Here is a 16,184-nt window from a genome sequence, read left to right on the forward strand (position 1 = left end):
AACTCAGATGGATTTTATTTTCATAGAGTGAAAGTGAAAGTGAAGCCGCTCAAGTTGTGTCCGACTCTTTGCGACCCCATGGACTGTAGTCTGCCAGGCCCCTCCATCCATGGGATTTCTCAGGCAGGAATATGGAATTGGTTCCCCATATAATTGTATACTACAAATCATTCATTATTACTAATTCAGATAAATAGATACTTTCCCCCCATACATAGTGCTAAATATATTCAGCTACAGTTCTTGCTGTAAGTACTAGCCTAAGTCTATGTGAATCTTATCTATAATTATGAAAAAAATATAAAACTAACATATAATGTGAACTTTAATTCCACAAGCATGACTTCTTTATCAATGTTTATTGCCTAGTCAGCAAATTTGGAAAACTCAGCAGTGGCCACAGGACTTTAAAAGTTCAGTTTTCATTCCATCCCAAAGAAAGGCAATCCCAAAGAATGTTCCAACTATCGCACAGTTGCACTCATCTCACATACTAGAAAAGTAATGTTCAAAATTCTCCAAGCCAGGCTTCTGCAATATGTGAACCATGAACTTCCAGATGTTCAAGCTGGTTTTAGAAAAGGCAGAAGAACCAGAGATCAAATTACCAACATCTGCTGGATCATCAAAAAAGAAAAAGTTCCAGAAAAACATCTATTTCTGCTTTATTGACTATGTCAAAGCCTTTGACTGTGTGGATCACAATAAACTGTGGAAAATTCTGAAAGAGATGGGAATACCAGACCACCTGACCTGCCTCTAGAGAAACCTGTATGCAGGTCAGGAAGCGACAGTTAAAACTGGACATGAAACAACAGAGTGGTTCCAAACAGGAAAAGGAGTGCGTCAAGGCTGTATATTGTCACCCTGCTTATTTAACTTACATGCAGAGTACATCATGAGAAATGCTGGGCTAGAAGAAGCACAGGCTGGAATCAAGATTGCCAGGAGAAATAGCAATAATCTCAGACATGCAGTTGGATGACACCACCCTATGGCAGAAAGTGAAGAACTAAAGAGCCTCTTGATGAAAGTGAAAGAGGAGAGTCAAAAAGTTGGCTTAAAACTCAGCATTCAGAAAACTAAGATCATGGCATCCAGTCCCATCATTTCATGGCAAATAGATGGGGAAACAATGGAAACAGTGACAGACTTTATATTGGGTGGTTCCAAAGTCATTACAGGTGGTGACTGCAGCCATGAAATTAAAAGACACTTGCTCCTTGGAAGGAAAGCTATGACCAACCTAGACAGCATATTAAAATTAGAGACATTACTTTGCCAACAAAGGTCTGTTGAGTCAAACCTATGGTTTTTCTAGTAGTCATGTATGGATGAGAGAGTTGGACTATAAAGAAAGCTGAGTACTGAAAAATTGATGCTTTTGAATTGTGGTGTTGCAGAAGACTCTTGAGAGTCCCTTGGACTGCAAGGAGATCCAACCAGTCCATCCTAAAGGAGATCAGTCCTGGGTGTTCATTGGAAGGACTGATGCTGAAGCTGAAACCCCAATCCTTTGGCCACCTGATGCATTGGAAACCGACTCATTGGAAAAGATCCTGGTGCTGGGAAGGATTGAAGGTGGGAGGAGAAGGGGACGACAAAGGATGAGATGGTTGGATGGCATCACCAACTCAATGGACATGAGTTTAAATAAACCCCTGGAGTTGGTGATGGATAGGAAGGCCTGGCATGCTGCAGTCCATGAGGTCACAAAGAGTCGGACACAACTGACTGACTGAACTGAACTGATAATAAACCTTTCCATTCTTCTGTCTTCACCTCTAATTCAGATTAAGTATTACTGCCACTTTCTTTTGACATGTTTTTATTCTTACATTTTCCCTTATGTTCCTTGTATATTTAGCATCTAAAGATATGCATATTTCAGGGAATATTATCACACACAAATAGCAAATATTCTGCTCCAGGTCCTATGCAGAGAGCTTTATGTGTGTAACCTCGTTCACAGTGCCTATGTATCTCTAATGTCCATTCATTTACAGTTCTATAAGAGTACTTAAAAAATAATTAATGCGTTGAATGCAGAGCAGGCTAAGTAGCAAGTGAAAATAAACTGATTAGGATGTGTTATAGGAGGCCCCTTTTAAAAAAGATGTTCTGACTTTTTTTTTCTAGAAATAATTTCTTTTTCTTTCTACAAAATACTTAGTAAACAAAATAATATTAAAATATGCTACCGCTCTTTTGTTTTATGATAGGAGGAAGAGACATTTGTCACTGGATTGTAGATGAGCACATTAAAATTCCTGAAATTTACTGACCCTTGTGTGGGATTTCAAAATAAATTTTGAATTTACATATGGGAAAATGTTAATCTATAGTAGTTTTCTATCTATCACCTTATTCTATAAAGATAGTTAAAAATTAAGAGGTATAAATATATATTATATTTTACCCACCCATCCGTTTTCCCTTAGGCTTTTATTTAAAAAGTATAAGCTTGGACATCTAACATGTATGGTTGCTTTTGCAAATACTATAGCTTCAAGGACATTTTCACCATGAAGCACTTTTTACCCATCTTTTAATATTATGTATATTATGAAGAACACTATTAATGATTTTATGTATTTCTGTTAACTTATACTCAAATCATCAGAGCATACGTTCTTTAAGGAGAATTTTATCTAAGAATATATTGAGTTTTTTAGAAAATATATTTTAAAGTGCATTACTCTCTGTATAGTTTTTGTTTGTTTACTTGGTCTTCATTTTATGCCTGCTTAACTTTTCTTGTTTGAAAATAAGAGTGCCCAAAATAGATTAACCACAAGAGCAAATATGTTGAATTTTTTTCAGTATCACAAACTTTGGAATTCTGAGTGACTTCTAAAATGGATATCATCTCTCTTAATTATATTGCTTAGATAAAAACACAAGTTTAGGAATGTTAGAAGTCTAGCACTCTGCATCGCCCCTCCCTGGTTCAGTGGAACCAGCTTCTGTCCTGGTGAGTCACATAACTCTACATTTTTCATGGCTATCCTTTTACCTGCCTTATTTGTGGGCGTAACCTACCAATGTCAGCATAGTGAATTACGAGCAGCAGCTTAAGGTAAACATCATTTACTCATAAGAAATTATTTCCACATCACCTTGGTTTTTGACTTGGCATTAAGAAAAAAGAAAAAGAAAAAAGAAATCCTGTCCCTTTTTATAATCACCTGTCATACATTTGAAATAACAAAGAGCCTCGAATTCTGCCTTCTCTAGCCTGAGTGTGCCATGCGCTGTGCTATGATTTATGACCTGAGCATCCGACACCCTCCATGCACTAACAAGATTGCCCACTGCGTTTGAAATATACCGTCCCTGCCCCCCCCGCCAATGAAAGCAAACACAGCCTTGTGGTATAAAGCCTTGTCTGCATGCAAGGAATTAAACACATACAAGTTCTAATTTTTAGTCTTTCTTTTGGCGTTGCCTTTAAGAATGGCTAAAATAAGATCCATAGGTGAACAGGATTTCATATACTAGATGAGGGCTCTAAGGGGAATCCTGACCCCAAGAAAAAGGTGCAGGGAAATTTGGCAGAATGTCAACATGGTTTCCACTAGTACATGACAGGGACTCATTATGGGCTTGCTGTTGCCTGTGAGCTGGTTTCACTACCATCAACTAAGAGGCCAGAATGCCTGGTTCCAGATGCTCTTGCCAATTGACCGTAAAATTGCTATGCATTTCTGGCCAAAACTGAGATTTTAAAAACTCCCCTCCCCCCTCCCCTCAACACCCTAACCCCCAATTCCCTCTAAAAAGCTGCTCATTATTCTTCCTTTGCCCCCTGATCTCAGCAAAAGAAATACTTCTGGAATCAATTAGAAATGTCTGCCCTTGATGAGGTTTGCACGTGAGTTTGGAGTTGTGAGGCTTTGATAGTGGCAGCCAACAGCTGCAGTTTCAGGTGGTAAAATCTAAGAAGGAATTTTCCAGGGTTTATTTACCATCATAAAAATTTTAAAAATAGGCAAGCCACGTTAGGAGACTGACTCCTATGCCTTTGAAAGTGAAGTTAAATTTGGATCTTATATTTGTTTCATCCACAATGAGCAAGATGGAGCTCTGATTGGGGATATCTTTTCATTCCTTTAATAGATTGTGCCAAATGATTTTAAATTCTGGAGATGGGGATCTCCTTTCTGAAGGTAATAGTGAAAGAACATATGTTATTTCTTCTGTCATATTAATTGTTTGACAAGTAAAGATAGTCAAGGTTAATGGAAATCAGAACCCACCTTCTGAGTATAAGGTGAATTGGTGTAATACATTTGCCTACTCTTTTTCTCTCTAGCTATATGTGTATATAAGTTATTTAATTAAAAAAACTGCAATAAGAACTTTTTCCTTTATAAATATAGTTATTTGGTAAGTTTTTCTTAGTTCTTATTTGATAAGATACTATCAGCTTTTTTTTTTATTTATGTGTTCAACTAAAACACATCAGCTACATGAGCATGAAAATGAGATGATTTTTCTAAAGCCAAACTAAAAAGGCATAGTAACACAGGTATCCAAATTGTCACCTGGCACAAGTCCTTTTCTTTCCTTGAGTACATGACATGCTTCCTGGAAGCCTGCTTTTGTTTCTCCCACTGGCTAAAAAGCATAAAAAATTTCAGGCACTAAAATTTTCAATCATGCCTTTAAGAAATGCTATCAAACTTTTGTTTTCCCCTACGGTGGTGGTGATGGTGGTAGTTTAGTTACTAAGTTGTGTCTGACTCTTTGCGACCCCATGGGCTGTAGCCCTCCAGGCTCCTCTGTTCATGGGATTTCCCAGGCAAGAATAGTGGTATGGGTTTGCCATTTCATTTTTCTGAGAATCACCATTACATACAGAATTTAAGTTCCCAGAACAACCTAGTCTATAGTTAAATGGAACTGTAAGCACCTGTTATTTCCTCTTAATGTAATGTGATTTCTATTTATATAATGATGGTGGGGTATTGAGAAGGAATTTTATGTCTATTTCTCTGATAGTATCTTTGTATTTAAAGGCAATAGAGATAAGTATAAATTTGAATTTTTATGAGAACTCTCTCCACATGTGCAGACATCTGCCTCCCAACCAGTCTGGTTTCTAGATTGAAATATATTAGTTAGTAGAACTAAATGAATAAATGACTGAATTATCAAGTGTACCTAAAATATCATACAATTTTACTATATTTGTAGAATAACTTTAGTTTTTCAGTAGGCTGAAAAACAGTTACATAGAATACCTAATGTCACATGTATGACACAATGTAATGAAGGTAAAAAAGATACATATATTTTGCTTAATAGTTTCCTGGGTAAATTAGCATATCAACAACAACAATAACAAAGAGAAATAAGGCTGAACAACTTAATTACCATCTTTCAAAAACAATGCCTCATTCTTTCTCAATATCCTCCATATGCTCTTCATGTTATTGGTAAGCCAAACTTCCTTTTATTGAGCAAAATAAAACAAAAACCCTATATGTAGTCTTTAACAACGTTCTAAAAGTTACTTCCCTGTGATCAACTTGTTACAGAAAGGAAAAGGTGACTAATTTATTTCTTTTCTCTGAGATGAAATGTCCCATGTATCACCTTTTTCTAAATATGTTCAAATCTAAAAGCAAAATACAACTATTTGGTAGTAAACCCATTGACAGTTGAAACGTTCTCTTCAAGGACAAAGAAAACTTTCAAATAGGAGGCTTCCTTGAAGGGATCAGATAAGACTGCAAACCTGGTAATAACCATCTGGACATGCAATCTCAGAGGAAAACACTCTAGCTGATGGAGGATTATCACCTGACACCCTTGCTTATGATTCCTAAGTTTGCTTTCTCAGTGGTATTATCTTCTCTTTATGCTTACATAAAGGATCCAGAAATTAGCTGATACAGGTTAAAAACTATATGAATTTTCAAGAGTTTACACTGTATTTTACATTATATCTTCCAAAATTAAGTACTTAATTAGGTATGTAAGGAATTTGATCTAGTGTGCAGCATAGGAGGGTACTTTGTTTTAAACTGTGTTTGGTTATGACAGTGTCTGACACTGGCTCAGCCTAGCTTTGTACAAGCATTTAAAATACTGTGATGAGATGGAGAAAAAATGGCATCAGATTCCAGACTCATGGCTGTTATGAATTAACAAGGTGAGCAAAGTCCATTAGTTCTTAGTTTCACTATATGTAAAGTCAAGGGAATGAAGTCCATTTCTAAAGTTACTTCAATGTTAAAGGTTTCAAACTGTGTACTTTAAAAAGAAAAACAGATAAGATAGATGCTATTGTTTTACATTCATAAGATTAATTCACTAATAAGAATGGGATTCTGAGGAATCTTTGGGAAACGAAGAACTGAGTCTATGAGATTTTTCTGTACATGATATGTGAGAACATAAGAGACAGGGCAGAGAAAATAATAATCTGAATTGTGCTTTCTGAGAATTTAACTGCACCTACATATAATCACCACTGTGCCATTTTCAACCTACACAGTCACTCCAAATGAATGCCTAATCAAAATAGATTTCAAAAGTTTGCTTGTTGTAAATCCATTTCCCAGACAAGGTACCTTACTGATGAAGATAGAGCTCAGAAGGTTTCCAAGCCACTAGAAATGGATTCAAGTCATTGGATTGTAACCTGTAACAAATTTGTGGATGGGAGAACACTGGTTATTGAAATGCTAAAACCAGTACCAATGATATGAACTTACAAGTCTTTAGGGCTCTCTGAGAAAGGCTGTGTAAAAAAACTAATAATAATTGTGCATAGAGAGTGCTACCAACATTCAGCAAAATTGTTATTGTCATTATGCCTAGAGAAAAAGCAACCAGAGTAATATATTCCTTCTATTTTGTTCTCCTAAAGTGTTAATTATAATTCACTGAGGTGTACCTCACAGGAAAAAGTCTCAATGTGAGGCACATGAGTGGTTTACAATAAGCACATGGAAGTGTTTAATCAAAATACATTAGGCAGATAATTTAGAAAATCTTTGTTTGCTCTTCCATTATTTTGTTAGTGATGTATGGAAATTGCAATGCAAAAAAGTTTTCCTCAGCTTGCTAAATACTCTTTGGATGATTGCTGCAGGCTCTGGATAATTTTTCATTAGATTTACATTACTTTAAAACCAACAAGAAAACTAAGATCATGGCATCTCATCCCATCACTTCATGGCAAATAGATGGGGAAGCAATGGAGACAAGTGACAGAGTTTATTTTTGGAGGCTCTGGAATCACTACAGCTGGTGACTGCAGCCATGCAATTAAAAGACACTGGCTCCTTGGAAGAAATGCTATGACCAACCTAGATAGCATATTAAAAAGCAGAGACATTACTTTGCCAACAAAGGTCCATCTAGTCAAACCTATGGTTTTTCCAGTAGTCATGTATGGATGTGAGAGTTGGACTATAAAGAAAGCTGAGTACCAAAGAATTGATGCTTTTGAATTGTGGCCTTGGAGAAGATTCTTGAGAGTCCCTTGGACTGCAAGGAGATCCAACCAGTCCATCCTAAAGGAAGTCAGTCCTGAATATTCATTGGAAGGACCGATGTTGAAGCTGAAACTCCAGTACTTGGCTACCTGATGCTAAGGGCTGACTCATTTAAAAAGACCCTCATGCTGGGGAAGATTGAAGATAGGAGGAAAAGGGGATGATGGAGGATGAGATGGTTGGATGGCATCACCAACTCAATGAACATGAATTTGAGGAAGCTCTGGGAGTTGGTGATGGACAGGGAAGCCTGGCATGCTGAAGTCCATGCGGTCACAGAGAGTTAGACATTCTGACTGTGTAACTGAACTGAACTGAACCAACAAATAAAATGGTAGACTGATTTCGGTCTACAATGGTACTTTTAGCTCAGTCTTATTTCATTAGTCCAGAGGAAAATCTTCATAAGAAGATCAGGGCAATTCTTTGCTTATGTTTAACTCCAGTAACAATGGCCCTGAAAAAGTACGTTATCTGGCTCCAAATAGATAAATGTTACAAAGTAGCAAATGGAAGGAACTCTAGCCAAAGCTATAGTAAATTAATACATGTTTGAGAATACCTGTTCACAGAGTATTAACACATAGAGTTACAATTAACTCTGTGTCACAATTAACCATAGAGTATATTCCAGATATAAATATGACACCACCAAAGAAACTAATACAACCTCAATAACTGACCCTAAAGAAATGGAAATCTATGAACTGTGAAAGAATTTAGAACAATCTTTTAAAGGAAGTTTAGTGAACTACAAGAAACCACAGAAACTAAACAAAGCTATCAAAACAATGTGTGATCAAAATAAGAAGTTTGACCAGGCAGTAGCAGCCATCAAAACAAAATTTAAAAAAGCAACAGAAAAACTAGAGTTGAAAAATACTAAACCTGAACTGAAGAATTCAATAGAGGTTTTCAAGTTAGATGTGACCACACAGAAGAAAGATTCAGCTACCTAGAGGACAAGATAGTTGAAATTATGCAGTCAGAGGGTCAAAAAAAGAAGAAGTGAAGAAAGCCTACTATGAGAATGAGAATTATGGGATGCAATGCACATATATAATATTTGCATTATGGGCATTCCAGAAGGAGAAGACAAAGATAAAGAGATAGAAAGAATACTTAAAGCAACCGTGGTTGTAAACTACCCAAACATAGTAAGAGAAATGGACACACAGATCCATGGGGTCCAAAGGCTCCAAATAGGTTGAACCCATATGAAGAAGAGAAGTGAAGTGTTGGCCACTCAGTCATGTCCAACTCTTTGCAACCCCATGGACTGTAGACCACCAGGCTCCTCTGTTTGTGGAATTCTCTAGGCAAGAATACTGAAGTGGGTTACCACTCCCTTCTTCAGAAGATCTTCCCTATCTAAGGATCAAACCTGGATCTGACCACCAGGGAAATCCCATATAGGGTTAGTTAAATTGTCAAAAGTCAAGATGGAAAAAAATAACTTTAAGAGCAGCAAGAGAAGAGAAAAGTTATATAAAAGTTAACCCCCCTAAGAGTATCAGGGAGTTTCTCAATAGAAACTGTTCTAGTCAGGTGGGAGTGGTATGATCTATTCAAAATATTAAAAGAAAATGACTGTCAACTGAGAATTCTGTAAGAATAGTAAAACTATTCTTCAGAAACAAAGAAGGGATAAAGGTGTTTGAACAAAAAAAGCTAAGCTAACAAAATCACAAGACCTGCCTTACAAGGAATGCTAAAGAGAATTCTTTAAGTGGAATTAAAATAATGGTAATTAACAACATAAAGACATAATAGGGTAGCACAAATCTCACTGCTAATGGTAAATATATAGTCACAGTTAGATTTTATAATATAATACTGATGCATAACTCACAATTTCAGTTTAAAAGTTAAAAAAAAAACCATGTAAAAATAACCATGACTACAATCATCTATTTTAGTTACACAACATAAAAATATGTAAGTTTTAACAACAATATCCTAAACCATGAGGGGAAGAGAAGTGGAAATGTAAAGTTTAGAAATTTTATTGAACTTAATTGTTATCAATTCAAAATAGGCTGTTAAAATTGTAAGGTATTTTATCTAAGCCTTATAGTAACCAGAAATGAAAATCCTATAGCAGTTATACAAAAGTACAGACTATAAAGAAGCTAAACAAACTGATACCAAAAATATCAAAATACAGAACAGACAGCAGGGTATGAAACAAGGGACAGTAGGTCTATAAAATAATCAGAAAACAGTTAACAAAATGACAATAGTAAGTCCTTATCTATCAATAATTACATGTATATGTAAATGGATTAAATTCCCTGGCCAACAGTTATATAGCTCAGTGGATAAAAACACAAATTCAATAATGACATGCCTACAAGAGAGTCACTGTAGCCTTAAACACATTTCAATCAATGGTTACCAAAATAAAAGCAGATATAGCCATACTTATATCAGACAAAATATACTTTAAACTAAAAACAATAAAAAGAGATAAAGAAGGTCACTATGTAATGATAAGGAGGCCAATCATTCAAGAAAATATAGCATTGATAAATATATATGTACCCAATAGTAGAGCACCTAAATATGTAAGGCAAAATCTAATATACTTAAAGGGAGAAGTAAACAGTAATACAATTATAGTTGGGAACTTTAATTCCCACTCTCAACAATGAATAGATTATGTAGACAGAGAATCGACAAGGAAACAGTAATCTGAACAACACTATAGATTAAAAGAACCAAAGAAAACATACACAAAACAGACAGTAAAGAATTCAGGAGAATTCCTGCGTACACAATTAACATACAAAAATCAGTAGTATTTCTATACACTAAGAACAAAATTTCTGAAGAAATTAAAAAATGGATCTCATTTATAAAATGATCAAAAACAAAATACTTAGGAATAAATTTAACTAAAGAGATGAAATTTCTATGCTGAAAACCAAAGAATATTAAAAGGAATTGAGGAAGACATAAATAAGTGGAAAGGCATCCATGTTCATGGATTGAAATTATTAATATTATTAACTTTGCAATGCTACCATAGGTCTTCTACAGATATAATGCAATCCCTATCAAGATTCCAATGGCATATTTTGAAGAAGTAGAAAAAATAGACCTAAAATTCATATCTATCCACAAAACAAAAACCCAAATAGCCAAGGAAATTCCAGGAAAGAACAAAGCAGGTGATATCATACTTCCTGATATGCTATAAAGCTATAGTCATCAAAACTCTATGTATGGTATGATATGGCAAATAGACCAGATGAACAGTATCAAGAGCCCAGAAATAATCTCCAGTATATACAATCAATTAATATTTGATAAGGGAGATAAGAATACTCAAAGGAGAAAGAACAATCTCTTCAATGAATGGTGCTGAAATAATTGGATATTCACATATAAAAGAATGAAGCCAGAATCATACCTTATGCTGCTTACTAAAATTAATTTGAAATAGATTAAAAACTTAAATGTATGACACCATAAAACTCATAGAAGAAAACAGGAATAAAGCTCCTTGATATGGGTTTTCATAATGATTTTTTTGGATATGATAGAAACAACAAAATCAAAATTAAATAAGTGGGACTACATCAAACTAAAAAGTTTCTGCACAGCAAAGGACATCATCAAAAAAGTAAAAAGACAACCTATGGAATGGGGAAGGTATTTCCAGACTGTGTATCTGATAAGGGACTAATAGCTAAAATACATGAACTCATACAACTCAATAGAAACCCTTCCAAATATCCCTATTAATAGACAAAAGATGTGAATAGTTATGTTAAATAAGTGCTAGGGATTTAATGTACAGGATGATGACTATAGCCAGCACTGCTGTATGACATATAGAAAACTTGTTAAGAAAGTAAATCCTAAGAGTTCTTGTTATAAGAAGTTATTTTCATTTTTTTCTTTCTTTTCTTTTTATTTTATCTATATGAAAGATATGGGTTTCCCGGGTGACTCAGTGGTAAGAATTTGCCAATGCAAGAAACATGCGTTTGATCCCTGGGTCAGGATAATCCCGTGAAGAAGAAAATGTCAACCCACTCTGGTATTTTTTTTTTTTTTTTTTTTTTTTTTTTTTAATTTTTATTAGTTGGAGGCTAATTACTTTACATCATTACAGTAGTTTTTGTTATACATTGATATGAATTAGCCATGGATTTACATGTATTCCCCATCCCAGTCCCCCCTCCCACCTCCCTCTCCACCCGATCCCTCTGGGTCTTCCCAGTGCACCAGGCCCGAGCACTTGTCTCATGTACCCAACCTGAGCTGGTTATCCGTTTCACCCTAGATAATACACATGTTTCAATGCTGTTCTCCTGAAACATCCCACCCTCGCCTTCTCCCAGAGTCCACAAGTCTGTTCCATACATCTGAGTCTCTTTTTCTGTTTTGCATATAGGGTTATCGTTACCATCTTTCTAAAGTCCATATATATGTGTTAGTATACTGTAATGGTCTTTATCTTTCTGGCTTACTTCGCTCTGTATAATGGGCTCCAGTTTCATCCATCTCATTAGAAGTGATTCAAATGAATTCTTTTTAATGGCTGAGTAATATTCCATGGTGTATATGTACCACAGCTTCCTCATCCATTCGTCTGCTGATGGGCATCTGGGGAAATCCCATGGACAGGAGCCTAGTGGGCTATAGTCCATGGGGAGGCAAAAGAGTCTAATGCAACTTAGTGGCTAAAAAATAAAAACAATATGAAAAGATGGATGTTAGCTAAATCTAATGTGGTAATTGTTGTTCAGTTGCTAAGTCATGTCTGACTGTTTGTGACCCTTTGGACTGCAGCACGCCAGGCTTCCCTGTCCTTCACTCTCTCACAGAGTTCACTCAAACTCATGTCCATTGAGTTGATGATGCCATCCAACCATCTCATCCTCTATTGCCTCCTTCTCCTCCTGCCCTTAATCTTTCCCAGCACTGGATCTTTTCCAAGGAGTCAGCACTTCACTTCAGGTGGTGAAAATATTGGAGCTTCAGCTTCAGCATGAGTCCTTCCAATGAAAGTTCACAGATGATTTCCTTTAGGATTGTCTGGTTTGATGCCCTTGCTGTCCAAGTGACTCTCAAGAGTCTTCTCTAGCACCACAACTCAAAAGCGTCATTTGGTACTCAGCTTTCTTTATAAGCCAAGTCTCACATCCATACATGACTACTGGAAAAACCATAGCTTTGACTATATGGACCTTTGTGGGCAAAGTGATGTCTCTGCTTTTTAGTATGCTGTCTAGGTTTGTCTTGGATTTGCCTCAAAGGAACAAGCATCTTTTAATAAATGACTGCAGTCAACATAAGCAGTTACTTGGGAGACCAAGAAATTAAAATTGGTTAGTCAGTGTTTCCACTTTTTCCTCTGCTATTTGCCATGAATTTATGGGAATGGATGCCATGATCTTCATTTTTCGAATGTTGATTTTTAAGCCTGTTTTTTTCACTCTCTTCTTTCACCCTCATCAAGAGGCTGTTTAGTTCCTCTTTGCTTTCTGCCATTAGAGTGGTATCATCTGCATATCTGAGGTTATTGACATTATTGATTCCAGCTTGTGGTTCATCCAGTCCAGTATTTTACATGATGTTCTCTGCATAGAAGTTAAATGAGCAGGGTGACAATACACAGCCTTGATGTACTCCTTTCTCAATTTTAAACCAGTCCATTGCTTCTTGTCTGGTTCTAACTGTCGCTTCTTGACCTGCATACAGGTTTCTCAGGAGACAGGTAAGGTGGTCTGATATTCCCATCTCTTTAAGAATTTTCCACAGTTTCTTGTTGTCCACGTAGTCAAAGGCTTTGGTGAACTCAATGAAGCAGAAGAGGTTTTTTCTGGAATTCTCCTGATTTTTCTTTTTCTTTCTTTCTTTTTTTTTTTTTTTTTGGAATTCTCATGCTTTTTCAACATCCAATAGATGTTGACAACTTGATATCTGGTTCCTCTGCCTTTCCTAAATCCAGCTTGTATATCTGGACCTTCTTGGTTCATATACTGCTGAAGCCTAGCTTGAAGGATTTTGAGCATTACCTTGCTAGCATGTGTTTTTATGGTAGTTTGAACATTTTTTGGCATTTCCCATGTTTGGAATTGGAAAAAAAAATTGATCTTTCCCAGTCCTATGGCCACTGCTGAGTTTTCCAAATTTGCTGGCATATTGAGTGCAGCACTTTAACAGTGTCATCTTTTAAGATTTTTAATAGCTCAGCTGGAATTCTACCATCTCCACTAGCTTTGTTCTTGGTAATAATTCCTAAGGCCCACTTGACTTCATACTCTAGGATATCTGGTTCTAGTTGAGTAACCACACCATCATGGTTATCTGTGTCATTAAGATTTTTTTTGTATAGTTTTTCTATGTATTCTTGCCACCTCTTCTTAATCTCTCCTGCTTCTGTTAGGTCTTTGCTGTTTCTTTCCTTTACTGTGCCCATCTTTCAATTAAATATTCCCTTGATATCTTCAATTTTCTTGAAGAGATCTCTAGTCTTTCCCATTCTATTGTTTTCCTCTATTTCTTTGCATTGTTCACGTAAGAAGGTTTTCTTATCTCTCCTTGCTATTCTCTGGAGCTCTGCATTCAGTTGAGTGTCTTTCTCTTTCTCTTTGCCTTTTGCTTCACTTCTTTTCTTAGCTATTTGTAAGGCCTCCTCAGCCAACCACTTTGCCTTCTTGAATTTCTTTTTCTTTGGAAGGTTTTGGCCACTGCCTCCTGTACAATGTTATGAACCTCCATTCATAGTTCTTCTGGCACTATATCAGAGCTAATCCCTTGAATTTATTTGTCATTTCCATTGTATAATTATAAGGGATTTGACTTAGGTCATACTAAATGGCCTAGTGGTTTTCCCCGATATCTTCAATTTAGGTCTGAATTGGGCAATAAGAAGTGCATGATCTGAGCCACATTCAGCTCCCAGTCTTGTTTTTGCTGACTGTATAGAGCTTTTCCATTTTCAGCTGCAAAGAATATAATCAATCAGATTTTGGTATTGATCATCTGGCAAAGACCATGGGTAATTACTTCATAATACATGTAAATTAAACTATCATGCTGTATGCCTTAAACCTACTCAGTGATATATGTCACTTATTTTTCAATAAAACTTTAAAGGTTTCTGATATTTTACCAACATTTAAAATCAGGATACTTTTAAGAACCCAGATTAATAATTTCTCTTGAAAAATTTGACGATCTGGCAACACTGAACTGGCATAACCTTTGAACATCAATGAGTTGAAGCCAAAGAATGGTTTTGAGCCCATGAATGTGCCTCTGTGAAGGGTTTTGATTCTTTCAGATCATAAACATCAAGAAGGACAGGCAAATAGAATTTACAGACAGCATGTGAGTACTTGTAATTTGTGCTATGGGAAAAAAATGAGTAGTTTACCTTTATAGATTAAAGGACGATATTTCAACTTTAAGGCAAACATAAATGAAGGGATAAACCACTATTGTCAGCTTTCATCATTTGAGCTATTTTAGAATTGGAAGAAACTGAATTATCCTTTTTGGTACTTTAGAGATGTACCCTACATCTAAGAGACTCAGTGTCTTGTCCAGAGTTACATGGTTAGTGTGGAGCCCAGACAAAGATCTAAGTCTTTTGGTATTTGTATTATTTATGGTTTGTATGTGCATAAAATTTGTCAGGAGGTACACACACACACACACACACACACGCACACACACATAATAACATTAGAATGCTCTGGGGAGAGGAATTGCATGGCAGAAGAACAGATGTGGAAGGGAACTTTTCAAAGAATCTTTAAAGTATGATTCATGTGAATGTGCTACCTATTTTTATGACCTTATTGATACACCAAAGAGTAATTTTTTCCATGAGTGTATAGGAAATAAATATAATACACTAAAGCTTATAAATTTAGATATATAAAGTGGTTACTTATAAATTCAAACAAATGGATCTAATTTAAAAAATAAGTTGTACTTCAATGTAGACAGCTTTGCTTTTTTCTTATAATCAACACTGAAATCACATTTTTTCAGTCATGTGTTGAATATACTCATTTGTCTGATTTTAACCCTTGAATAATTTTTAAAGATTAACATCTTGACTAAAATAAAATTGTTGAATTTTTTTGAGCATAACTTTAAAAAATTGCTTTATGTTTTACTTCTATATTTGTGATTTAGAAAAATGAGGGATCTTGAAATGTAAAGAAGGTATAACAAAACAATATTCCTCTTATTATTTAGGTATTATGCAAGAAAGCATAGTTAAAGTAAATTATCCCCATAACTGTCAAATAAAAATTGCTTGATGAGGTAATATTAACAAATGTCATGCTTTACCATTGAATCCTAAGCCCAGAACTCTTGAAACACTTTGTAATGTTTAAATGTGGGAAATAGGTGTTATGAAGAAATGAATATACAAAGCCCAAGTTGTTTACTAAATAAAGTACTTGAGACCTAAACCAAATAATGCAGTTACTTGTTTCCCAATGGGATTTGAGTGATTACATCTGTCTTGGCAAAAGTGGATTGGTTTATCTTAATGTAAAGTCCATGTAATGCTTATATTACATTGTTTACATTGCTGATTGAAACCTAATATACAATATATGCAGTTTGAGATGCCTGTTTCCAGTTTAAAGGGTATAGTTTTTATAGGACAAAGAATACTATCAATGGGCTTTG

The 16,184-nt window shown here is 35.5% G+C and overlaps 1 protein-coding gene across 12 annotated transcripts in view; it reads left to right on the forward strand.

Moving 5' to 3' along the window:
* Positions 1 to 16,184, forward strand: part of AGMO (alkylglycerol monooxygenase) — a 365,218-nt gene that overhangs the window by 214,130 nt on the left and 134,904 nt on the right. The window contains exon 13 of one of the 12 annotated variants that reach the window (XM_070470712.1): positions 2,223 to 2,332. The exons of 10 other annotated variants lie outside the window; for them this stretch is intronic. In XM_070470712.1, the coding sequence (XP_070326813.1) occupies positions 2,223 to 2,252 (30 nt within the window). In that variant the 3' untranslated portion in view covers positions 2,253 to 2,332. Of the gene's footprint in view, positions 1 to 2,222; positions 2,333 to 2,823; positions 3,335 to 16,184 lie in introns of those variants that run through there. One more of the 12 variants, XM_070470718.1, reaches the window with a different exon arrangement.

This window comes from Odocoileus virginianus, chromosome 1, assembly GCF_023699985.2.
Source record: "Odocoileus virginianus isolate 20LAN1187 ecotype Illinois chromosome 1, Ovbor_1.2, whole genome shotgun sequence".
NCBI classification, from domain to species: Eukaryota; Metazoa; Chordata; class Mammalia; order Artiodactyla; family Cervidae; genus Odocoileus; species Odocoileus virginianus.